Source organism: Pleurodeles waltl, chromosome 7 (assembly GCF_031143425.1).
Source record: "Pleurodeles waltl isolate 20211129_DDA chromosome 7, aPleWal1.hap1.20221129, whole genome shotgun sequence".
Classification (NCBI taxonomy): Eukaryota; Metazoa; Chordata; class Amphibia; order Caudata; family Salamandridae; genus Pleurodeles; species Pleurodeles waltl.
In genome coordinates, this window is record NC_090446.1 from 750,225,525 (window position 1) to 750,252,615 (window position 27,091).

General features: G+C 41.2%; 1 protein-coding gene across 3 annotated transcripts in view; it reads right to left on the minus strand.

Moving 5' to 3' along the window:
• Window positions 1–26,613, minus strand: part of SMAD5 (SMAD family member 5) — a 68,509-nt gene extending 41,896 nt beyond the window's left edge. The window contains exons 1-4 of one of the 3 annotated variants that reach the window (XM_069199224.1): window positions 26,196–26,348; window positions 24,738–25,338; window positions 8,905–9,156; window positions 5,245–5,364 (exon numbers count right to left, since the gene is read on the minus strand). In XM_069199224.1, the coding sequence (XP_069055325.1) occupies window positions 5,245–5,364; window positions 8,905–9,156; window positions 24,738–25,140 (775 nt within the window). In that variant the 5' untranslated portion in view covers window positions 25,141–25,338; window positions 26,196–26,348. Of the gene's footprint in view, window positions 1–5,244; window positions 5,365–8,904; window positions 9,157–24,737; window positions 25,339–26,180 lie in introns of all 3 variants that reach the window. The other 2 variants (XM_069199221.1, XM_069199223.1) reach the window with 2 other exon arrangements.
• Between the last annotated feature and the right edge of the window lie 478 nt (window positions 26,614–27,091).

The following is a 27,091-nucleotide window of genomic DNA, read 5'->3' on the forward strand; positions in this document are numbered from 1 at the left end:
TCTTTGTTTCTGGACTAACAGGACATTTCACAGGAAATAATCTAGAACACAGCTGCCCCAAATAAAGCTGGGTTTAAAATGCAATACCATATGAAGCATGCTATTAATCAACTAGGCTGATTTCTTTCATTTAGAGCCGCCAAGGGTGCAATATAAACCTTCTTAATTTCTTCTTGATGATTAATGGCTTTCACTACCTTCAACAATATACCACTAAATGCTTGTCGGCCAACTCACTAAGATACTCCAAAACAACATTTTAGTAATGCCTAAATTCAATCAACTGTTTCTAGTTAGTGCAGTCTGTGATCCTAAGGGCCCTGAGCTTGACGTTTTGACAGAACAACTACTGGAATGTAATTGGGAAAAATATTTACAGGTGACATTTCAATAACACCAATAAATATCTGGACGACAAATACTTTCATCAATTCAAGCAGACCTCCAAAGCCACTCTCCACCCTTCACTGTGCAAAGTCACACTCCTAATCTGTATACCAGTCTCATCTCTGGAACCATCAGGTTGTGGCCGCTGTACATAGTAGTTTGCCTAAGACAATATGTTAGGGAATTCCTTCATTTAGGAAGGAAAGAACCTTAACTCACAAGTGGACTAAATAAGTGCTTGTATCAGTAGCCAGCTCATAATCTATACGTTTTCATGCAATGCAAATGTTGTTTTGTAGAGGTGATGGATGTACAGTATTCAAACAAAATCTGAACAGTGCAGGAACGTTTTTGGGTGCATTATGAGCTACCATTACATTATCCTTGCAGAACTTTGGTGCTGACTGGACTTTGTGGTATAAAGCAATGTGTTTTTTTGTATGGATAAATACGACTTTGGCATATTGCTTCCTCATTCTGAATTGCTGCTTGCGTAGAGAATGACGTATGGAAGCATAGAATACTGGCAATATCCCATCATTCAAGGGCCAATGTGTCCTTAGAAAGTGCCACAAATACAATGAGACAATACCATTCTATCTTCCATTCATGTGCTGGCAAAGAGAAAAATCAGTCAGGGCAATTAAAGGAGACCGACTGCTTCAAATAATAGCCATTTTACTTCTTATAGAGTTACTAATAGGAGGTTTGAATTTAAACTTTCAAACAGGAAACCTGATTTTCAAAAATGTGGCTAACCTATTCAGTTATGATGTAACCTTATCAGCAGCATATTGATTTTTGAAAGGCAGGTTAAAAATAAATAAATAAATATCAATGTTTTGGACCAATACTAGATCTAATAATTTGTAAATGGGTTAAGCCCATTTGGCTGGAATAGATGAACACAAAGGAAAATTAGGGCACTAACACAATCTTTGCCATGAGTGGGAACTTGAAAATGTAGACCAGCATGTAACTCTGGAAATTGCAGGCACATCCCTGGAGTGTGTAACCCAAGATAATGTAGATGTAGTATTTGCATGAAGTTAGAAGTGAGATGCTTGGAGTCTGTGACCTGGAGTCACTATTAAGCGGATTAAGTGCTGCGGGGTAGACTGTTATGGAAGACAATAGGCATTCCTTCACCCATTGTGCTGTCTAGATAGGTGACCAAGCACTCATTTCTCAGAAACCAGTATGTCAATAGTTTTTTTTTTTTTATCTGCAGTGATCAATGTTTTAGTCATAAATGTCAGAGATGACAAACAATAGATGGATTTTCTGTACCGTCCTGGCCAATGTGTCACCTTCTAAAAAAAAACACCTTAAGCAAATGGTGTTGGATTTCAGGTCTGTTTAATGGTTCAAAAGGAAAAACCATCAATATAGAAATGGCTGCCTTTAACTACCAAAGAAGAGGAGGCCTTCTAGGTGGAGATTAAAGGTTTTTAAGACGCTTCAACAAATGCTTCAGAGGAATAGTGAAAACAGATAGCTGGAATTAAGTTTTATCAAAGTGATAATACAGTCTGATAGGTCTTAAAACAACGTTGAAAATCACATCAATTCTGATTAGAATGGTAACAAATGACATCTCTTTTTAAACGGTCAGTGATCAATGTCTCTGTATAAATAAAGTATCTTTAACTGTTTTTTGTAGGCAGATGCAGCATCATAACAGCACTATTCAAGATGTTCACAAAGTGAGGAGGAAGGTTCAGAGGCCCATAGAGTAAGAACTCAGAAGACACATAGTTCACTTGTTTAAGGCCAGCTATTATGTAGCACGATGCACTCCATCCTAGTCAGAAGGTGCATTCCCTACAGCAATCTCCCATGTGATTAGCAGGAGAAGCAGTTATAGGCACTATGCTAGGGCAATTACAAACACTCTTAACAAGGATACTATTAGTCTGCATATGACTTTCGACAAGACAAGATAAACATTTTTTTTTTAAAAAAGTAATACAAATTATTTCTCTCAGAGCTAAAATTCCAGGGTGTGAAGTGGTTCAACCATGGAGATGCAATAGGATTCGACCACCCACGGCTATAAAAGTACTCCATTTGACATATACTTTGAATGACACACCAAGGGAGACAACTGAAAAACTGCGAGTGTTATCATCAATTTGGTCTCTTACACAAGAAGTACTAACCATTTTAACGCTCGCAAATGCTCCAACTTGGCATTTGTAAATCATTAACATGCTTTTTTCTTTTGTACTAATTACTTTTTAAAAGTCAGAAATATTTTTCTGACTTCTAAAGTAGGATGGCGAAAAGAAACAGATTTGGTATCTATTAGGACAGTGTTGTAGTCATCCCTCCCAAATACTAAATTGGTATACAGTGTATCAATTTTTTGCGACCAAAATCCTGCCAAAAAACAATCTAAAAACAAAAAGTTTGTTGAAGAGTAGGCAGTGGTCCAAGAAACCGCTGCCAATCATTAAACAAAGATTTTAAAAAGTAAACTTTTTTTTGCACTTTAATTTCCTTGAAGGAAAATGGAATGCATTTTTTTTTTAACTTACTTTATTGAAAGGCAATCTTAGTCATGGTGGTCTGCTGCCATCATCCCCATGATGGCCTCCAATCATAGTTAGTCACAATTTGTGACCTACCTCAATAATATTCATGAGGTAGGTTGGATTGCGGCCCACTACGACTAGGGTTTTTAAGAACCAACCCGTTAGTTCATAGCTAGGCTCCAAAAAATCTTTACTGGTCGCAATTTGTACATTGTACATTTGTACATCTTGCCCCTAGTAGCTTGTACTCTTGCACCAATGAACCCCAACACATTCCTGAAAAGGCTCCAAAGGTGTCCATATTCAGAGGACTATGAGGATATACAATGCCACCAATCCCAGGTGGGAAAGTTAACTTACAAGGCGTGAGGTCCGATATGAAAAAAATTACATTTGATAGAAGATTGACTCTGGTTTTGTAACTTTCTTGTTAATAATGTGCCCAGTTCCTGGACATTCTGCTCTCATTTGATTTGAATGTAGCTAAAGCCCTAGATGTCAAAGCACTGTGTGCTAAGAGATGTATATTAAAGTTAGCCATCAAATTATGGATGTGAAAAAAATATCTATATTCTGCTAATGAGAAACAATGCATTTGAATAAGGAACAAGCTTTTGCTAATGAGAAACAAAGTATTCAAATAAGGCGGGAGCTCTTAGGTTTATCAGGGGTGTGAAATTCCTATAGCCCAATGCCCAGAACATATTGTTTGGGGTCAAGGTTTATCAGGGGTGTGACATTCCTATAGCCCAATGCCCAGGACATATTGTTTGGGGTCAAGGACCACAAGAAGTTTTCCTATTTATTTTGTCCTTGGGACAAGTAGGTCAATCCCCTGCATCACAAACACCTAAGGTGCCAGTTTATAGGGCAGGGAACTTTCTGCAGTTGAGGTAATATTTATAGCCATATGCTGATGGTGTTCGAACTTCTATTTATGTTTCAGTAATGCAAAGCCTTTATTATTAGGCTGAGCTCTCTAAATAAACTTTTTAAGGTGACGCTGCACTACTGACAGTGCTTCCAGTAAAAAGGTGTACACACGTTTGAAAAATTTAACAATATGACGCTCTGTATAATGCTCCCAGAATACTCTCTGATAAGATGCAAATGTTTGCAGAAGCTTGTAAGCATGATTGACAATTCTTTGCTTTCAAAATAAAAAATTCAGAAAAAAAGTTTTGCTAAATAACTGTGACATTTTAGGTACAATTTCTTTAAAGCATCATTTAGTAAAATGTGTTGATGCATGCTAGTATTTAAAAAAATACTCATAATGGAAAACCAGTGTAAGCATGTTCAACAAGATAATGGGAAACATGAAAATAAACAAGCACTTGCAAAGCCAACCGATCAGACATTGGGTGTCAGTCTTTTTGTTTTGCCAGTGCATGCCTTGTTTTGACATGGCTTTTGTAACACTTTATTGGATTTGTTTTAAAAAATCTTTTTATTTAACAGTTGCTCAGTGCATAGAATTGGTACAATCTGACGAATAAATGGAAATGTTGCGAAGAAAAGGTACAATATCATTACAATGGTGATTAATAGCGAACAACAGTATAGAATGCATATTTATATTTCTGATCCAGAAACAAGCATGTTCCGCATTAGAAACACTTCCAGTCCACAAATGCCCCCCAACAGTGACCTTTCTTATATTTTCTAGGACAGCCCGACTTTGATACATCACCTGCTCTGCTCACTAGCACCAGTCTAAATCATTCTCCCAATTTTGAATACTTGGGGGCGGGGGGTGTCTGCTCGCACACCACGCCTTTGCAATGTTCCTGTTAGCCACCCTGAGTGGTAACATAAACCGGATCCTCTGATATCTGGGGCACACTTTATCTCCCGTTATGTGCAGTACATGCCACCTCGCCTCCAGTGGTACAGTGAGACCTGTGACTTGGGCCATAATTTGCACCACCCCCCTCCAGTACTGCTGAATTATGGGGCATTACCAGAGGATATGGAAAAAGGACTGCACCATACCACACCCTCTAGCGCACAGATCTGAGTCGTATCGCCCAAGAAACACTTTTTTGTTGTGGGAGCTGCCAGGCACTCACGACTGTAACAAACACTGGCAAAAGGCACACTAAAAGAAAGTTATGTGTATATGGTGTATATCTTTTCATTAGTGCCTTTCATGAATTCATGAAAATTTTCAGAAGTGGACCAGGAAATTGTACTTCTAAAAAAGTATTTGTGAACTGTAATTTAACACAAGCAAATGTGCATGTGTAGATTTGCCTGTGTAAAAATCTATTTTTTGAGAAGCGTGTACAAGTTACTCAAATTGGAATTATCTCCTTACCTCTACTAGACACAGTTGGCAAAATTGAACGGATCATACAGCTGTCGGTGTCCATAGATTGAGAACCATCTTGTCCAATTAGATCTTCTGGAGGCATGTAGGCTGGAGGCGGTGTATCAGCTACAAGACAGAAAGATTGACAAGTACGTACTATATTTTAGCAGAATTTGAAGGTGTAAATATATAAAAAATTATACAACTTCAGAACGTGAGGTCAAACTTGCAGCTTTGCATAGCATAACAACTTTCTTTTGTGCAGGACAAGCCCAAAAGAATGTGCACACACCTCTTAACTATGAAATCTCTAGTCAGACCCTCACCCAAACATGCCCTATGTTTTCCATGCAGAGCACAGAAGTAATGTCTCATTATCATGGCAGGTTGTAATACCGACGTATAGCAAGCAGTGGGAATCATAGGTTTTATCTTTTGACACAATGGTGAATGAACACAGGTTATAGAAAATTGAATAGGTCACTTCCGGGATAGGAGAATAAAAAAAAAAACTTTTGACTTCCCTTTGACAAACTTCCTTTGGAAAAAGGGCATATTCTTTAAAAGGAAAGGGAATAGGAGTGCCTCACTAAGCCTTAAGTCAATACTCACTAAGGCATAGCCCATAAGTATGCTTAAAAATGTGACCTTTCATGTAGGAAAGTCATTCTTTTCAACATGGTTACCCCTACTTTTTGCCTGTTATCAGTGTGCTTAGACTGTTCTCACTGGGATCCTGCTAACCAGGACCCCAGTGATTATGTTCTCTCCTCTAAATGTGGCTGCTGTGGTACCCTTTACACCACACAGTTGGCATACTGGTGTACACCTGTAAGTTCCTGGTATATGGTACATAGGAACCCAGGGCATTGGTACACCAGGGGTCCTGCATGGGCTGCAGCATGTATTATGCAACCCATGGGACCCCATGCAAACTGTGTCTACAGGCCTGCTATTGTATCCCACGTGAAAAGGTGCATGCACCCTTTCACTAGTGGTCACTGGAAGTCACCCCTATGGTAGGTTCTCCTACCCAGAATGCAGGGTGCAGGTTCCTGTGTGAGGAGGGGGAGAGGGGTGTTGCAACACCCTCTCCCTTGGAAATAGGTGTTACAAGGTTGGGAAGGGTAGCCTCCCCACGACACTGGCTTGCTCTGAAGGGCACATTTGGTGCCCTCTGTGTATAATCTGTTTGCACCAGTTCAGGGACCCCTGGTCCCTGCTCTGGGGAAAAACTACACAAAGGAAAGAGGAGTGACTACTCCCCTGTCCATCACACCACACGGGTGGTGCCCAGAGCTCCTCTAGGGGACCACCTGATTCTGCCCATCTTGGGAACAAGATATGCAGAAGCCCCTGGGAGCATCTGGTTGGTCAGGACAGGTAACTGACATCAGTGAACCCATCTGATAGGTGATCACCCTGCAGAGTGACCAAGCCCCCAGTTAGGGCTATTTAGGGACTCCCTTGTGGTGGGTAGCCAGGCTTGGCATGCAACACTCCACCAGAAATCCTCTGCATGGACCTCTTCTGCTTCAGGCCACCAGAACAGCTGCTGGACTTCACAGGAATCAAACAAGCCTTCAACTCCAGAGATGACCTTGCCTTGCAACATTGTCTGTCCGGCACCTTCCAGCAATTGCAACATTTCCATGGCTGTGCATCCTCTGGGGGTCGGCAAGACTTCAGCTGCACCAAAGATGCAAGAAGGAATCTTCCTCAGAGTGAAGGAGTCACTCCTCTACATCTGCAGGAACCTAAGGCAACTATGTCTGGTTGCTGGGATCTGCTCTCCACAGGAACTGCATGGATCCTTCATCACAGGTGGCAGTTCTGAGTGTCCTCTTGGTCCTCTCTGCCTTCTGTCCGAGTTGGGAGACGGTGAGCCCTTGCCTCTCCTTGCAGGACAGAATTCCTCTGCACCGCGACTCTTACAGCAACCAAGGCTTGTTGACTCCCACTACGAGGGATCTTCAGACTCCAAGTACCCCCAGCCTCCAGCACTTCATCCTTGCAAGGACAGTCTGTCCTCTGTTGCTCCAGCGACTCCTCTCCAGGTGTGCTGACGGTGACTCACTGCAACTTATTGTGCCTGCTGCCAGTGGGTTGGCTATGGGGGTTACGACTTCTTCTGCTGGATCTCCCGACTGCGGAGGGTCAGCCCAGACTCCCCTCCAATGGTCGAGTCTCCAGGAACTTGCTAGTCCTCTTCTGCCTGGATTTGCATTTGCCAAGGCTTGTTGGTCCTCTTCACCACTGACCCAACTGCGGCCCGGCGATCAGCATGGGACAGCTGCACGTCTTCAGGGACTGCTCTTCAGCTCCTGAGCTCCACAGCTGGCCTTTATCATCCACCGTCGACCCAGATCAACATCCACAGAAAGGTTATAGTGGCTCCTGCCCCAGCTGGACACTCCTGCGTCGACTGGCCTCTATCCCCTTCTTTTTGCAGGTCCTCTTCTACCGGAATCCACTGCTGGGTTCCACTGGACTGGTCCTGTTCTTACAAAGTTACTTTTCGAAGTTCCCTCCTTAGTCTTTGGCAAGACCAGGTAACTTACCTCTGCTCTACTGGTCACTGGGAGTCATATAGGTACTCACCTCTTGGGGTCCCGAGTTCTCCCACCTCCCTTCTACATCCTTGGGTGGGGGACCTTACTTTGCATTCCACTATATGGTTTGCCCCCCCACCCCCGGCCCTAGCTATTTTCTGATATTCCTTGACAATGCTGGCTTTTTATCTATGCTACTTCCTAATACTTACGGTGTATATATAGTGTGTACTATCCTCCAGTTGGGAGACTGCCTATAAGTAGTCTAGTTCAGTGTTACTGTAATAAATTACTTCTATTTTTGCAACTCAATGTGGTTCCTTTCATTTGAGATAAGCTACTGTGCGACTCCTGTGGTATTGCAAGTGCTTTACACTCCTCCTTGATAAGTCTTGGCTGCTCACCACAGATACCACTAGAGAGCCCTGGCTTCCTAGACACTGTTTCACTAACTAAAATGGGTTGCTTGGACCAGGCATAAGGTTCAAACACCATAGGGGTCCACCACACGCCAGTCCGGCTTCCTACATTTCAGAGGTATCCTTCTCTGCACAATCCTCAAAACCTTCCTCTAGCATTACTGTCATACGAGGCAAGTGAGAAAAGAATTAGGGTGCCGTTTCAAAATACTGAACTAGGAATATCGACTTGTCACAAAGTCATGAACAGAATAACGAAACCCACAATACTGACAGGTAAGTGTTCAAAAGACTTTTATACCCAACTCCATATTATTGTATTCATATATATCCTACGTACACAGGTGAGGAATTAAGAATAGTAAATCTATACTGCCCTCTGTGCACTTACCTTCTTGATATTCAGGGTTTTGATATCTTGGTCACAATATTAAAAGCACTCGATATTCCTGCTTCGATATTCTGGACTACACTCAAGCATTAGGAGCCCTTTACTGGGACCTATGAGATTGGCACTGAGACATATCTAGAAAGGGTTATGAATAATTAGAATTTATACATTTACACTGCCTTGTATAGGTCAGCCAAAAACTCGTTTAAAAACAACAGAAGCGCTGCATAATTCAAGTGATGCAGCAGAGCACATACTAGGAACATGTTAGCAAGAATTAAGCTGAAGCATGTTTTTTTCTTACCTGGTAACTGAAATGGACTACATGATCCAGAACTAGCAGGGGAGCTCGGGTACTGACTTTCATCTGGAGATGGTGGGTAGGGACTGCTAGGTGAAAGTGGAAAAGGGGTGTTGTTGGGCTGTTGAAATGAATCTGGAAATGTAGCATTGTGAGGCATAAGTGGCTCATTGTGAGTCAGATTCTTAAATTGAGCCAGAAGACTGTGCTGTGTGTTAAGTTCACCGTGTCTGGGAACTAACACAGGTGGTAAAACTGAAAGAAAGAAAAAGTAATCAGATAAACATACACATTTGCAGCAAAAAGTTTTTCCAAATTACGGCGTAAATGATGTAAAAGGGGAGGAAAGGGGCAGTAACAATATTTAAGCCACAATGTAGAACAATTGTCAATTAGTGATAAATAAGCACTGTTAAAAACTATCCATACTTTTGTTCTCCTCAAAATGGCTTCTATATCTACAGGTTCCCCATCATCCACTCATTCTCGTACTCCTAAACAAAGTATTAGTAATGATAAACTAGCATTGCAGTACCCATTTATGCCCAGCCTGCTGCCAGTGCGTCCTCCAATATGCCCAGGTTCTTACACACACCTGTTGCTTTCCTCATCATCTATAACAGCCCAATACAAAAGCTCACTTGTACTTACTCTTACACCCCAGCCTCTATGTTGCCAACTTGTAGGACAGTTTGAAGAATGCAGATATACAGACTAAGGGTGGAGGGTTAGTGCTGATAATTGAACTCCTGAGGTCTAGTGACAATTGTTCTGTAACATGACTAGGTCAGGAGGCCACCTCGCAGATCACATGCCAAGAACAGCGGGCTAGAAAGTTACTGATGATAGCTTAATCCCAACCGTGCAAATGCTGGACGCGGAACCTCATCAGCAACATCAATGTATCTACATCAGACAAGACAATAAGATTTACAATGGAGAAGACATATTGACTGGATTAGAACTTCAATATCAAATTTATTAATCACCCAGATGACTTAAATGTGAGTTTTAAATGGTTTAAAATTTTAGAATATCTCACACTAGACCCACAACTTGAGGTATGTTGCCCCTCGGCTTAGAGACGATCTATATTTTTAGTCTTTTTTTTTTTTAAACTTGCCGAAAACATTCCCTATTTTATAATGTGATGCAATAGTGTTGGGCTCGAGTTATTCACATTAGAATGTTTGATATTACCATTTCAAATGACAGTTGACCATTTCTAACCTTAGCATAGCTGATCTTTGAGAGACAACGCAAAGATGTGACTGACTGTGCCCAGCTCTAATATTTCACAACAACATCCTTATCTTTGGGGGAACTCCACGGTTTATTTACCACCGTGGAGCCCAAAGAAGCTAGGCTCCTCAGCTATTCCTGTTAAGGTTGCTAGGAAACTTGGTATAATATTTGATCACTCTTTTCAGAGCAAATCAACTAGGTCTCTTTTTCCTATTTCTTCTACCCAAGGCCTTTACTCCAGATCATTCCTCCTTGTAATCTAGTCATCACAAAAGCTTTGCCCAAGCAACCATTTTCTCACACACTGTCACTGTAACTCACTCGAGCCTGCTTATCTCTTCCAGCAGGTGCAAACAGTTTAAAATGCAGCAGCCAGATTGGTCTCTCACACGTCTTTATTCTTTCCCACTTTTCTAAACTTCACTGGATTCAAGCTGCCAATTGCTCATCTACCATACTTTTGCTAACTGTCATTTAGCCCGCCACAAACCTGACTAGTTTTTCTTATTTCATATTGCATCTTTAGTGCAGCTTTAATTACCTCACAGTGGCAGTCATTCCTTTACAATTCTTGCTGATAAACAACATAATTCTATACCATTTTTCTTAAATTAATTATCAAATCGTCTTGCTTTCAGTAAAGCAGTCAATACTAATTTTTATTTTCTTCTCATTAGCTTCTATTTGGCCTTTGATTTGTCAGCCTTTTGGGGCACCGGGGCACCTTGTTAGAGTAACAGTGCACTATGTAGGGATTTTTCATTCATTCAGTCGCAGATCTTAAGTGACTTAATTTGCATGGGCCCTACAACCTTTGAGAAGTCAATCTCTCATGTGACAATGCCTGCCGGCCCCTTGAGACATTTTTGGTTTGTGCAGACTATTGCTCAGAACTGCCAATGATATTGTGGACAAAGGACATACTCTATGTAGCCTCTGATGCTACAAGAGACTGTGAACTTGATCTTTCAGTATGAGTAGCCATTGGATTTTTCCTTTATGGGACTTTGAGGCACTTCTAGCGGAGGGCTTAAATATGCCTGTGGTAATGTGGAAGGCGTCTTAGGATTTACATTGAACTACTATTCTCCAGGATTCCTTGCAGCAACAGGCTTTTCTTTTACTGTGTCTAGAAAGGTGTCAGAGTGGCTTTCATCATGCAAAGATTGTGTTACGTTGAAGTTTGTTTTTGTTACTCTCTTCTCCCAACTACTATCTTTGGAGCAGAACAGCTGTTAGGAACTTGCGTAAAGATTTTTATCTCAGCATGAAAAGGTATGAAGACATGTTGCTCAACATGGAAGGCCTGGAAAATAAGTGTAATGAGACTATTATTGTTGATGTCATGTACTTTGATATTTATTTTCGCCAGCAAGTATGAATTTTGACCCTTGGCATCGCCTGCCTTCAGTCTGTCATACATAGCGGGTAGGGTACCAGATCTTTCAATGTTGTGCAACTGCTGAACCTTCGTTCCTCTTTCGAAACTGTACTTGTGGTTATATATTACTCAAAAACAAAGCTGGGGCAGAGGAATATACTCCCTCAAGCTTATCTCTCTTCTGTATGGCCACAACACCAAAATTCTTGATTCCCGGAATGTTCTTTTCCACTCTTGCCTACAGATACTTTCCTCACTTGTACATTTTCTGGAAGATTATAAGTATTGATCTACTGCCTGATGATGCAGCAAAAAAGTATACCATTACCGTGATGACTTTTTCCAGACACCTTCATGCTACACAAATGGCATTTAATAAATACTGAAGGCAATTATGACAAGAAGAAAGCAGGAAAGATCAGAATGTTATAAAGTATAATAGTGGAAAAACAAAACAACATTTCAAGATGTAGAGAGGTGCTGATAGAAAGAAACTGTGACAGAAAAATACTAAGTAACTCGGGCAGAGCCCTGTGGTCAGGGATCTTCACACTGGAACATGAAACGAAAAACTAAATGACTTAAGCTGTGCTCTCTGGAAGACCTGGGCGAGCATGCAGTCTTAAAGACACAGTGTATTCTAACTCAGTGTAAGACTGTAGTGTAGCGTTGTCTTTCATTAACCTGTTTTTTTTCATTATCCGTTTCTCTTGTAAAGGGGGTTTGGGATCCAGTGTTCATTAATTTGTTGAAGGTTTCCATGTTGAAGAACACTATTCTTCAGGCTGGACCTCAATGTGGAAAGGGGCAGCCACACCCTTGTGGAATTTGAAAACAAAACGTTAACAATATATGCTTGCTTCAGCAATGGATGTATTATCAGCCTTATGGCTTGGTCAATGCTTCTCGTCATGGTGTTTGCAAAATGTTATTGTTGCGGGAGATACTGCACTCTCATCAACCAATCAATCAATTAAACTCCCCCTTATACCGTGCCTCTTTTCAAGGTTTAAAACAGGCTAAATAGACATCCGTGGCTAACCAGTGTGTTTAGTAGGCTGCGTAATCTGCTCTATGGTTTAAACTGCGCTTGGAAAGTGTATGCAGCACTTGTTTTTTGGCATGAAATTATGATTATTTTAAGTGTGCGAAAAGCTGTATGTCAGTGGTTTTAAGGCTGGCTTTCCTTACCTGAAAAAGTAGAATCTGGTAGCTAGGAAGTGTGGATTGTGCCTGTCGCTAACCAAGGAGATTCTAAATAGAGGAGCACCTTCCTGCCCTGTGACACAGCAGCCTGGGCTTAAGGTCATTAGCCCGTTGTGTACGTTTATATTGGTTGTTGCATCATGTGCTGAGATTGGTTGCTAGGGCTAGTACTGCCATTGGATTAGGATCTTAGGGTCCGAGCTGTGATTGGCTTAAGGATGTGGGTTCTGATTGGCTACTAGGGCTAGGGTTTCCACTGGACTAATGGATAAGAGTTACAGTTCTAATTGGCTGTCAAGGGTAAGGTTCTGATTGGTTAGTAGGGCTAAGGTTCCTTTTGTAATTAGGGCTTTGATTTGCTGTGATTGGTTAATAGGGCCATGTCTCCCATTGGCTCTAGCCTTTAGGGTTAGGATTTGGATTGGTTAGGGCTAGGGCTCGGTTGGCTACTTAAGCCTAGGTCTCAGGTAGCCTCTGGCCGGGCATCAAGGCTAAGGGTGGAGCAGACATGGGCAGTTGCCTGTTTGGGCTTGTTCAGGCCAGAAATGCTCCCCAATTTTAAGCAACCATCTTAATCCCTCCACCTCATACAACATCCAAACAATATCAGCAAAGGCATTCTACTCATGCACCACAAACAAACCTCATACAGAGTTCAGTGTCTCAACATCCACACCAAACCCAACATACCACACCTAAACACAATTCTACCACAACTACAACACTGACACCTTAACTCTCACACAAAACACAACTCTGCCCTATGCCACTAACACATCCACAAAACACAAAGCCACATTATACATAACTTGAATACATTCAGAGACACACTGTTCGTACAAAATACCAGTTCTATCCTGTACTTGCTCCTAACAGACCCCTTTTTATCATGCTGAAATCTACACTCAGCTTTCCATCATACCAACCACCAACACCCTCCTCCTTTTACCAAAAACACACAAACATACATTACACTCCACCACACATATTCCTTCTTCCAGTGATCAAATCTAAAACACTTATAACTGTTGTCCGTCCCCTCTTACACACCACATATAGTCTTCTCCAAAGCATATCACCACCCCCTGCACTACTCAAATAACACTCACCAGCAGTAACTCATATGCAAATCCTTCACAGAAAAACACTGCATCAATCTAGCTACTCTATAAAAACAAAACACACACACCAGCACATCAAAATCGCACATACTTTTCATAACACTTTCCATCACACCCACTCCCACCCTCATGACTACACAAATAATACAAATCCTGAACCCACTTTTATCCCAAATTCTCAATCTTCACCAACATCTACTACAAAGACCCCAATACAGAAACATTCATTCACCCGCCTCTCATCCTTAGCACAATTTAGAGCCTTAGAATATGACCCATATGCTCCACCACCACCACCCCTACCCCATACTCAGTCTTCCCTAAACAGATGCAAACAAAATAAACAATATGCCATTCTTCACAATTTCGCACCCCCTTGACTATTACACAACAAGGCTACTCTACAAGAGTACAGCTCACCATGCCACTCTCAACCACCATCTCCATCACCAACACCAAACAAAATGCCTTCTAAGTCTGCTGAACGCGGAAAACAATATAGAAAAACAACACTATTGTGATCTTCATACAGTTAATACCAGCACTAACGATATACCTGCTACAAGTTCAAAATACACTGCTCACTTGTCTCCAAAACAAAATTACGCCACCACAAAAGCACAATCTCCAAACTGCCTACTCATAAATGCTCGTTAACTCCAAAAACAAGCACCACATCTACGACCTACTCACTGACACACAACCTGACTTACTCTTTATAACTGGATTATGGTCGGTAGATAACATGGCTCTAGTGCTGCACAAAGCCATTCCTCCAGGCTATCAAACTATCACACAAAATTGTATGAACAAAAGAGGAGGTGTTACACTCAAACAAGCAATACATCTCAGCAAAACAGACAACATCCCTAAAAAAAGTTGAGACCCTCATCACCAGATGCAACCCTACACCAACTTTCCTCCTCCTTTACAGCCCACAAACAAGCAATAAAACATTCCCAGACACATTTCTAGACACAGTTTCAAACCTTATAACAATATACTCAAACCTATGCATGCCTGGGGACCTAAACATTTGGTTTGACAAACCCAATATGTCCCACCCAAAAACTATCATCACTGGCTTAGTCACATTGATCTTACATCCCACGCACATCGCGGGACACATCCTAGATTTGTTTTTCATTTTTGCAAACCCAGAACTAAATTACCATTAAAAGCATCACACCAGTCACCTGGTCAGACCACCATTTGGGAACTTTACAACATAAAACACTACATATCAACACACCCAAGACCACCTTACGTACATCCACCTATAGACCATGGAACAAACTCAATTTTGAATACTTAGAAACACAACTAATTGCCAACACAGATCTAGAACAATAAATTCATTCCAAAAACTCTGAGTGGCTACAGGAAGCTTTCGATATCCTAATACCACTCAGGAAAAAAACTAAACAGGACAAAAGAAAACAAGCACCTTGGTTAATACAGAACTAAAAAAAAGATAAAACAACAAATCAGAAGACTGCAAGGAACCTGGCTCAAAATAAACAACATTTGAGACAAACTTCACCTATGCAAACTTAACAAAATAATACATCAAAAAGGTGAGGGGGAGTGGTCGAGCAAGTTGACCACTTAGACACAGCTTGCTGGAGCTCTGCCCCGAAGAAAATATCCTGCTATAATCCTGTCCACCTAGACCAATCTAAGCCCGAAAAAACCCATAGATGCCACCCCAGTGGGTCCCTGCAGCATGTTCTGGATTTTCTATGCCTCGCCTGTCTGTGAGTCCTGTTGTACAGGGTTTTCATTAGTGGGCTATGACGGGGCAAGATGGCGGTATACGGAGCATGGGAGTTCCGGCACCCGAGGGAGATGAATTGGGCTGCACTACACAAGCTCCCTGAAGGTTGCTTCCCAGGTGTGGCTCCTTAGCGAGGGTAGGACCGACACAGAGGCGAGAGGCGGAGAAAGATCTCCGGGCATCCTCCTGGTGCATGCACGCACAGACCGCCCCTGACCTGGGAGCATGGCTGATCCTGCGCCTCGATCTAGCAGACTTGGAGCCTCACTCTCCCACGTACAAGTGCCACAGCAGCAATCATACTACACTACATCCCAAATAGGGGGTCCCTACTCAACTGTTAACAATGGACAAGCACACAAGTGAATACAATTGTGTAATATAGTGTACAGGGCTGAGATATAGCCGCAAAAGAGACTCGGTTCCCCACCATCTCTGGGAAACCGTGCAACAGGGCAAACCACCTCCGAAATCCATGGCACCAGAGTGGCACTTGAAAACAAAATGGACTCGATGGCAATGGATATAAATCATCTATGCCTCGATCTATGGAAGGTGGTGAACAGAGTCACAAACACAGAAGGTGAACTTGTCACCCTTAAAAACAATGTCCATGAGCTACAAACAATGACACAGAATCTCCAACGTACCACAATGCAACTCGAAAACAATGAGGAGGACGTGGAGGGTTGCTCTCGACACAACAATCTTCGGTTATTCTTGTGAGACTGGAGGAACCATCAGCCATTTCCTGGGGAGGGGGGGGGTTCTGAGAAATTTGTAGACAATTGATTACTTTGATTGGGTTTGGGAAGCTTCCAAAATGAGAGATACAAAAATCAGTATTACTGGGTTCCACTGACTGGAACCAATACAGACAAGTACACTACCCCATATGACTCAGACCACAGGGGGATCACATTATAAATTTATGACATGGAATATGGGGCCTAGAAAACCCAAAGAAACGGAATAGAGGGTTAATTAAAATGCGTTGGGGGTAGTGATTGCATGTCTATAAGAGATACACTTGTGGTGTAGTAGTATTAAGGCACTGCAGAGACGATGGAGAGGAAAGCTAACAGCCATATCTTATTCTGGATGTGCCCGAGAGACCGTGATATGGATAGCCCCCGGATCCCCATTTCAATACAGGATCGTTAATGATCCTGAGGGCAGAAATACTATCCTAGAAGGGACACTAGATGCCCATGCATTATGTATTATCAATATCTATGCACCTAACACCGATGATAAAGAATTCCTAGGGGTAGTAATCCGAGCAGCTCATATTGCCCCCTGATACTGAAGGAGTCCTTACTGTGGATGTCAACTATGTGATTGATGGAAATATTCATAGATATCCTCCTCGGGAGGGCTTTAAAGCCCACGCCTCAGCAGCACTCCAATACACAGCTTGTGACAACATCGAAATCCTACCACCCATAAATACTCCTGTTATACTCCAGTCACTGCAAAACACAGTTGTCTCGACTAAGTTTTTATACAAGCCTCGGCTGCACCCAAGACATCTCATGTTCGTTACATAGCGCAATATATTTCCTATCACTCTCCTCTCCTTTTCACATACTCTCTCCGTCGAAAGCCACCCAGGGCGCCACTCTGGTGGCTAGATGCAGATTTTCTTATTGATCCAGCATCTCACGATAACATAGCTTCCTCATAATACGCAATACTTCAAGTTCAAATGGGGATCAACTGAAGTCTGTGCCACCGAATGGGACACCATGAAGGTGGTCTTTAGAGGGTTATGCATGGCCACCACAGGTGGGGTGCGATGCATACTAGAGCATGACCTTTCCAAACAAGAGACAGAACTGGCGAAGCTCGAAAGGCAACTCGCTAATGACCCATCACTTGTTCTAGCCTGGGATAGACAGACACAAACTATGTGAGCTCTGGGATCAGCTGGAGAAACATGGTAGAAAACAGGTGAGACAACATTGGTACTATGAAGGGGACATGGGACGTAGAGTGTTAGCCAGGTTGATCAAATCTTAAACTGCTCCCATGCCCATTCTTTCTATACAAGATAATGAAAATAAGTTACACTTTACCCAACAATCCATTCACAGGGTTTTCACAGCGCACATGCGCAAGATATATTCGCAACCACAATTACCCGGCAGGCCTCGAAAAATTATTAAAATGTTACTAAACCTGCAAGTCTGGTAATTAAATAATCTACTCGCCCTAACTGTGATGCACTTGATCTGTAAATGGGTCTCAAAGTGTTATCCTAAGCACATATTTTAGTTTACAGTCACCTTTTTCTTTGTTCTCACATGCAAGTGCACCTTCAAATAAGTGAGCTTAGCATTTCTGCTATACAAAAAAACTATTTTGTTTGATTAAATAGACTAAATGTTTGCTCCATGTATAAGAAGAACCTAGCACATAAATAGGAGACATATAATTAATGACTTGCCTCTTAGTTTACTAAAAACATTGCTATCAGGGCAGGAGTGTTTCTCAGTTTACGTATAAACACTCACTTTTAATAAATGTATTACTGAAGCATGATGTGGCAGCACATTGTCATTTACAGTCAGTACAGTTCCAAGAAATGTCCTAAAACCATTCCACTAACTTGCAGCTTTACTGATAATACCATATAGTGTTTTAACAATAATGTATGAAAATTGGGTTTCAGAAAACATATTTATCATTTGCAAACCACCAATCCTCTTAAAATACTTTTTTCATCACACAGAAGTACATCAAATGGGCTTTCACATATTTTGAAATGTCTGCACACACACATTTAAATAATACTTTGTACAGTAGGTCAGAGTTCACCTTACAAAATCCTGGAACTCTGGGGTCAGAAGGAAAATTAATTATAAGACAAAATGACTTTTAACCTCTGTCTCTGAACACAGACCTAATGTGACAAGATCACAAGATTTAAAGGCATCTTTATTGCTCCTACACTTTCATACTGAACAGAACACCTGTTCTTTGTCAACTCACCAGAAGGGGTGAGTAGGTCCCAAAAAATAGCTCAACCTCATAAAATACGACTCACCATAACGAGTGGGCGAACAGAATTTTCATGGCCTTCCCCGTACTAATGAAAAACTGGGAACCCATTTAAATATGCTCCGATCACAATCTCTTACTCAGGACCAAAAATATTAGGGGCCCCCATAAATAAACAAGAGTTGGTGGAAGCATTCACACTTTAAAAACAGCCAAATCCCCAGAAGGTGATGGATTACCCCCCAAAGTCTATAAACACTTTCCTACTATTTTATTAGACCAATTAGTGGAAGGGTATGCAGAGGGTTATAAAAGACAGGTCCTCCCTGGTATTACGAAAGAGGCCTTAATTACTTTAATTCCAAAGCCGGGAAGATACCCCTTTGAAACGGGGTCTTATAACCCCATATCAATGTTAAACGTTCATTTTAAACTCCTGAGTCATGTGTTGGCAGCCAGACTTCTGCCATACCTGCCTTGCTTGATCCATGGTGATACATCCAGGTTCATTCCTGGGGAAATACCCAGGAATGGTAGATTAATGCACGTGATCCAAGACAAGCAGATACAGGAGGGAAGCTATGCACTAGCTTTTCTCAACATAGAACAAGCTTTTGATTCCTTAAACTGGAAATATCTATGGAGGGCCCTTGAGAAAGCTGGACCTCGATCCTCATATATCAACAGGGTTGAATTATTATACGCCCATCCATGGGCGAGAGTTCGGACGGGACACTACGTGTCGGAGGACTTTGTCCTCAACCGTGGCACGAGACAGGGATGCTCGCTGTCTCCAATAATATTTGCGATTGCATTAGAACCTTTAGCCTATAGACAGACACATATTGTAGGGTTGGGGCATCACGGTGGGAACCACAGAGCATACAGTATCCCTTTATGCAGATGATGCTATGATATATATAAGGCGCCCTAACATTTTGGTTCCCATATTCTTAAACGTAATGCAGGAATTCTCAGAATCTCAGGACTCAAAGTCAACATAAAGAAATCGAGTCTGTTCCCGGTGGGTGATTTGGTCACTCAGGTATCAGGGGGCGAGATGTTAGCAGGCTTCATGTGGAACTCGGGCAAAGTTAAATATTTAGGCATACACAACACAAATAATGAGCACGATTTCTTTAATTATTACCCTGGCACAGTAATATGAAAACTAAAACCTTTATACAGTTTGGAATACACTAAGTCTCTCCCTAATATGGAAGAGAGCACTGCAGAAAGGGGTGGTGTTACAATTAAGTTTATATGTTATGTAAGGGGGTTTCCTTGAAAATCCGACATCGGTCTTAGAAGTAGACCGCTTAGTAATCGACCTTTTGTGGGACAGCCAACGCTGTAAGGTAAGCCTAGCCACTCTAGGACGAGAATGGGAAAAGGGTGGTCTGGAAATCCCCGATTTTGAGTTGTACTATTTAGCCACCCACTTGCAACACGCAGCGCATTGGCTCGATGGGCGCCTAGGAAGGTAAGAAACCTATTGGAGGGAACTCATGAGGCTTTACCAACTGGGAAAACATGTGATGATGGGAAAACGCTATACTACCAACACTCCCCCTACTGATTCAGGTAATGGATAGTGTGTGGGAAAGAGTAGTCAGGAAAGTTCTTAAGAGGGTATGCATGCACCAGATCTGGACATCTGGATTATAACACCCTTTATTCAGATTAAACAAATTATGTCAGTCTCCAGGTGGCAGGAGGATGGTTGTATGATGCTCTCAGATCTTTACCCCGAAGATAGAGTTATTACATTCCGACAAGCTCAAGAACATTTTTGGGGTGGGGCACGGACAATTTCTGCAATTTGCAAAGACTGCAACTGTAGCCTGACAGTTGTGGTCTATAGTCCCAGACGCACCGGTACCGACTCAGATTTTGGTTACACTGTTGGAGCTGGCAGGGAGGCGCCGACTTATTACCCAGCTATATAGGGCACTACGCACCGACAGAACACAACCACCACTAAAAGTGGTGAATCAGTAGCACTCACACATGGACCGTACACTGACTTCAAGTGAATGGACCAAGATACATAAAGGAGTTAAAGATGTAGCAGTCTGTGCTGGATTTAAATTGGTCCAATATAATTTTCTACATATGGTATATCTAACACCCCAAGCGTATGCATGCATATACCCCACACGTGACACTCACTGTCCTAAATGCGGAGGGAGGGGAATATGGGGGGCAGCGCTGACTACATCCATGTTTCCTGGCGCTGCCCAAAAATAAGTTGTTTTTGGGGGGAAATCATGTTGCAACTTAGAGCAGCGACAGGCTGGGTAGTCCAGACTGAGACTGGGCAATGCTTATTGGGACTCCTCCCGAGAACCATCCCCCACCCCAAGAACTGACTAGGAGGTATACAGTGTTGGGTTTTGTGGGGGGTGGTCACAAAACTGTGCATCACCATCCACTGGGTGAGTCCCAGAGAACCACAGAGAGCTGCTTGGGAATCAGATATTGTTGAATGGGCAGGAGCCGAGGAGGAGGAGGTTGAGCCAGAAAGGATAACAAAACACAAGATATAATAATGGCTTGGTCAGAAATGACTAGGACCCTGAGTGGGATGGCTGACACCTCAAAACACCTCAGTCCGTTGACACTGAACTTGAAAAAACCCACAGCCTGCAATGGCATATAGGGTCTAACCTGGGTGTTGTTATCTGTCTGTTCAACATAAACAATATGATGCTAGATTAATACACTTAGATCCCGTAGATGTGATACCAAAAGCTGGAACCTTGTTGGAAGCTTAGGGGTGGGAACATGGGATTTTTGGAGGGAAATGTTCAATGTATTCATCTATTATACAATTTCCTTGATGTATGTTGTTGTTCACTGTTTACTGAAGCGACTAGATGTTGAACTGTTTAATAAATACATTTGGAGAAAAAAAAGAAATCAAAAAAGGTACTACTCAGAATTCAAAATACCCTATCTGCAAATAAAGGATTTTATAAAATTGTCAAGGAATTTCAAAACCTAAATACATGGGAGGAACTCATCTTGTTACTCGAGAATTCACAGACAAACTGGGAAATCATTACACAACCAAGGCAGACACATTGGACTCCTATTTAAAACAAAGGAGAACCACAAGAACAAACCTGTTTCCAAAAATCCCCTCCAAGAGTAAGCCAACCCACCTATGCACTCCTTCAAACAAATATCACAAAGTGAATTTATGGATCTGGTCATAGCATGCAGGCCTCGTAGATGCTTACGAGTCTCTGTTCTTATTTTAACTATCACAATAGATAAATATTATCGTAACTATCAACACACATTTCACTACTGAAATATTGAAGAAAGATAAAACGTTATAAAACACACAAATAAATGAACTTCAAATACTGCAGCTTCTGAAAGTTTTTATATATGGTACAACTTTATATCTCAATATATTACATTCCCTAAACATATATTCCCTTACTACGTAATCATTTATCTATATATTTATTTCTTTAGTTCTACTGTACAAGAGAACAAAAAAGAAAAAAATACTCTCTTGAAAGCTCTACTCTGTCTCACCATCACCCTATATCTCTGTTTATCCTATATCTCCACTCTAACACATCACAAGCCCATTCTACTACTATGATCTCCAAAGTAACCCTTCCTAGACTTTTCCCTCCTCCACCCCTCCTGGCTCAGCCCAAACCTCAATTTACTACTATGAGCTCCCACACAACCCTGCTAGATTCTTCCTCATTTATCTCTCTTTTGACACATTCCAAACCCCATTTTACTACTATGATCTCCCTAATGCCTTTGTACAGACTCTTCCCTCCTCCATCTCTCCTTTCCTCATCCGAAAACTCATCTTACTACTTTGATCTTCCAATTAACACTTCTGGATTCGTCCCTCCCCTATCCCTCCATTATTCTATTCAAAGCAACTAACAGTCCCACATGTCTCCTGGTCAAATTAACGCATACCTCCCTATACTAATATTGTGGTTTTATTTCCCCACACTAATCCATCACTAATCCTTTTAGGTTCCGGAGTAGCGTGCCACTCACCGAAAAATGCTTTCATACCTCGTCAGGGACAGTAAGTGCTATATATATACACAATCACAACCTGAAAACAAAGTGACTAAAAGCAAAAATATTTTTGACTCGTATCACACTTTGCCATTGTAGTCCCTGGAGCTTAAGAGAACTATTTAGCTTGTGCACCTTTTTAAAGGGCAGAATGCCGTCACTCACAGTTAATTCAGTCAGTGGCTGAAGTCGGATAATATACTGATCCATGGTGTATGCTTTAAGAGCAGAAGAAAAATGTTAACTGCACTACACCATACTAATGGATAAAGAGGGCAAGATGAAACCCCCAATCAATAAGAATAATATACATATTATTTTAGTAAAATCTAAAAGTAATGGCTAACGCCAAACCTAAAAATCTATTCAGGAAGACTACAACGTATCAATACACTCTGGAAGAAATGTGGGGGGAAAAATGACCAAAAAGCCAGCATCTCGAATATTCTAAATTATCCCACTACTCGTTCTGCCCTAGGTTACAACTGATTTTCAACCATGCAACAGGCCTCAAAAACAAAAAAACAGCAATGTGCAAGTTAATTTCCATTCAGGAAATGCATGAAAATGTATTCTTGCATGTCTTTTTATGCCATATAACTAAAAGGAGAAATGTTATGAATTTTCACTAGCCATCCAACCTTCATTTACAGGAAAGGGGCCTTCGATATAGCTGTGCTTTTGTTTCTATGTGAAATGAAAAATCTAAAAAGCACTTTGCAAGATGTGGCTATAGCAAATGCATACTAGCACAGGAATGCAAATCTGCATTTGTGTATGCAAGTTACAACATTACAGTCAGACGTAATGACTTTGCCAATGCTTGTATATGTATTCAATTTCTCCCAATTATATTTAATTCTTCGAAGGAGAAATACAATTCAAATTATTTCTTTCACTTTTTTTTTTAAAATCATGGACACAAAGGATGGGTAATGACCACAACCATTATGCAATTAGGTCAATAACAGGCTTTGCTATTTATTTGGTTTAAATGTGACTAGGCCATGGACGAGATGCTTAAACAGCACAGAACTGGATGCCAGTTCCTGTTATATTTCTACTCTAAGGTCAGAAATCTGAAGATGGTGTCTAAATATAAGTGTTACGTAACTGTAGCACTGATTTTCCGGCAAAGTTATCCTCCTCAGATGAGTAATCTACCCTTCTCTCCCTCCCCAAAATGTACGTTTTACATAGTAATATAACAGAAAAAAGTACAATTGTGCAGAACTCAAGTAGGCATTCCTAACCGTTTAAACACTTTTAAAGAGCAGACCTGTGTTTCTCTTGGTTCTGTAGTTTTACGTTGTTTTTCTTTTACAGTTAAAATGTAGAAGGGGTAAAACGAACATCGTTTTCAAAATTTGAAGAAAAATTGTGTTTCTGAGGTCTAGCCTGGCAGTCAAGAATTATCTAATGTTGCCAATCTCAATGGGTCGCTTGGTGGAAAATGTAAAAACTACAAGGTGATATACAACACTTTTCAAGAAGTGGAGTGGGCAGAGAAAGAAAATGAATTTGCAGGTAATCTCCAGAAAAACAACACTGAACTGGGTGGGCTATTCAATGTGTACGCCTTTCAGTGGGAATAGGATGTAGGTCAGAAGACAATGAGGTCACATGATTCTAGAAGAAAATGAAATGTGAAATTCTATTTGAACATGGCCATGACAATCGGAAGGTTCTAGATGAGGACTCAATGAGATAGGATAAAAAGAAAAACAATTACACCTACTGCTTACATTAGTCTCTTGAACTCCTGTGCCATTTTTTAGGTAAACTTCTTACACGGAATGAGTTATTCCACAAAAGTGTGAACAGAATACAAATGTAAAATATGCCTGTGATAAATTAGTGGAAACATATAAATAGCATATTGGTACATTTTGAAGTGCCATTTGATCTTATGCAAACTACGCATTAAGTAACCCAACAACTGGACAATAAAGTTAAATACTGAATGATGAGTTCTGTACAGAGCAAACCACATAAAAATTATGAAGCATAAAATGTGTCTACGTTATAAACAAACCTGGACTCTCCACCCTTTTGTAATGGTATGGATTAATACACACTTCCTTCTGCTTTGATCCAAAGGGATATTCACAAAACTCCAACGGTTTAAGTTCGTGATGACTTTGTAAATCCGGCCAACGCCAAACACGGCAATAAATAACATGTGGTAAGCCTTTTCTGTGAGACACTTGAAGTCGACCATCTAAGGAACGAGGAATTGTAACACATTTGCTTGGCTGGCCAGGACAGCTCAAAGCCTTCTCCAAATCTTCCATGGCACCCTTCTTTTTTTTCAACTTTTTAACTAAAGCATCAACTGCCCTTTCTGCCCATTTCTCCTCTTCATCACCTTGCTTCCATCCCAGCAAACGTTTGACAGCTGGACTAGTAAAAGAAAACAAGCTTGCCATTGACGTCATTAGATACAGATTTCCACAAAACCTTCCTAACAATTAAAACAGAAGTTCCAGAGAAAGCTTTTGCAGCTGTTAAACAATGAGGAATCAGTACTTTCCAAGACACTCCAATTAACTGAAAATGTGCCACGTAATCTTCATTAAACACTTTTTGTCTGCAAGAGACAGAGCAAAATATTTCAAATACATCAAAATGTTCTCCTGCAAAAAAATAGGAAATAACGTAAGTTAGCAATGTCAATTGAGAGGTTCTCAAACCAAGAAGGACAGAATCCTTCTCAACAAAATTAAACTGCCACTAATGTACTAAGAACTATTAAAATCAATGCACCCTTTGGCACGTCTATGAATAATATAGCGAGAAAAATCAAGCAGGCAGTTCATGCAAAGGCAGTTTTAATTTTAACTACTTTTATATATCATATTTTGATAAACAGACATCAATGTTATGAAAGTTATTTGCGAGATAGTATTTTAAAACAAGAAATGTTATTACTGAGCACATTTTTGGAAATAATCTTTGAAGGTTCAAAATAGCGCATGCAACACAAAATACTAGCTTGCACCTCAAATCCTCGTAGCTTTCATTTAAATCAATTTTACCATCATACAAAAAAGAATAACAAAGAGCAAAAAAGTTTACTGATCAACAATATAGTTAGCTCTTTAAGAAATGTTTTGTTTTCATTTTCGCTGGATCAATAGTTCGTCCTGCTACAGAATAGTCATTTGCTCAGTGTCCCTGCATAAAGCACATCCGTTTTTACTATAAAGGCAGCTATGGGATGCAGAAAGCGTGGTGCTGCTGATTAATATCCAATTCGAGAAACAACCACAAAACCAAAAAAACTAGAACAACGAGCTGGCAGCAAAATGGCAGGAGCATAATTACTTTGATTGGCGCAAGAATAAGTACCCCCACAAGCCCTCGAATCCAGTAACTGAACTAGATTATCGTAAAGGAGAGGGTTTGTATGAAACATACGGGGGCAGAACATTGCGTATATAGTCGCGAAGCCTTTCCTGAATATTTGTAAAATTACATTGAGTTACTTTACTTTTCTCCCGGCGTTTCTCGTCAACTCCCAAGTATTAAACAGGCTGTTGGTGGGGGCGCAGGTCAACAGTTGACGTATCTTCCCCGCCGTCTCGCCGCTGGCTTGGGGGAGGTTCTGATTGGGTGGCCTAGGGAAGTTTACATCACAGACGTTACGTAGACAAGGCACTGATTGGCCGTTGAGTGGTTCAATCACGTCTGATCACCGGCGATGTTCGCTCACCCCAGGTAGCGTCCGATCTATCCTTCAGTGATAGTAGTTCTTTTTGACGCAGTCGACGTTCTCAGGCGAGCGGCGAGCCTTCTGTTTATCTTCCCTCCGTCGAAGCGGCCTTAATCTGTTCGTGGCCTTTCTGTGTCCAAATCGCCTTTCGGATTGAGTGTCGAATGTGCGGAGTCTGCTTTCACCGTCTGATCTTCCTCCGCCCACCAGCCTTTTTTTTAAATGTATGATTTACGTTACTGTTTCTACCGGGGCCCTTTACATATTCGGGCTGTGCGCACTCGTATTCTTTTTTTGGGGGAGTTGGGAATGGTTGGAGGTCTATGTTTACTGAGCACTCGTCCCATTTGAACATTCAGAGCTATTCTGTCTCATGAAAATCATCTGTCACGTGTATGTCTCTTTAATTGATCTCCCAGGCCGAGAGCGACCTGTTCTTTAACTAAAAACTATAGATGAATTGCTTTAGGGGCCATTGAGATGGCTGGCAAACGAGAAAAGCTCATGACTGATCTAGGCGGGCAACATGCAAGTACAGCAAGGAGCGTGATGTGATTTAATGGCTGATATCTAGACCCTATTCGAGGTGTTTGGTTTCTCATGAATGTAAGGTTGAAACATAATGAGGCAATGTCAAAATATTCTGTCGAAATTAGTGCATAGGTTCTTTAAAA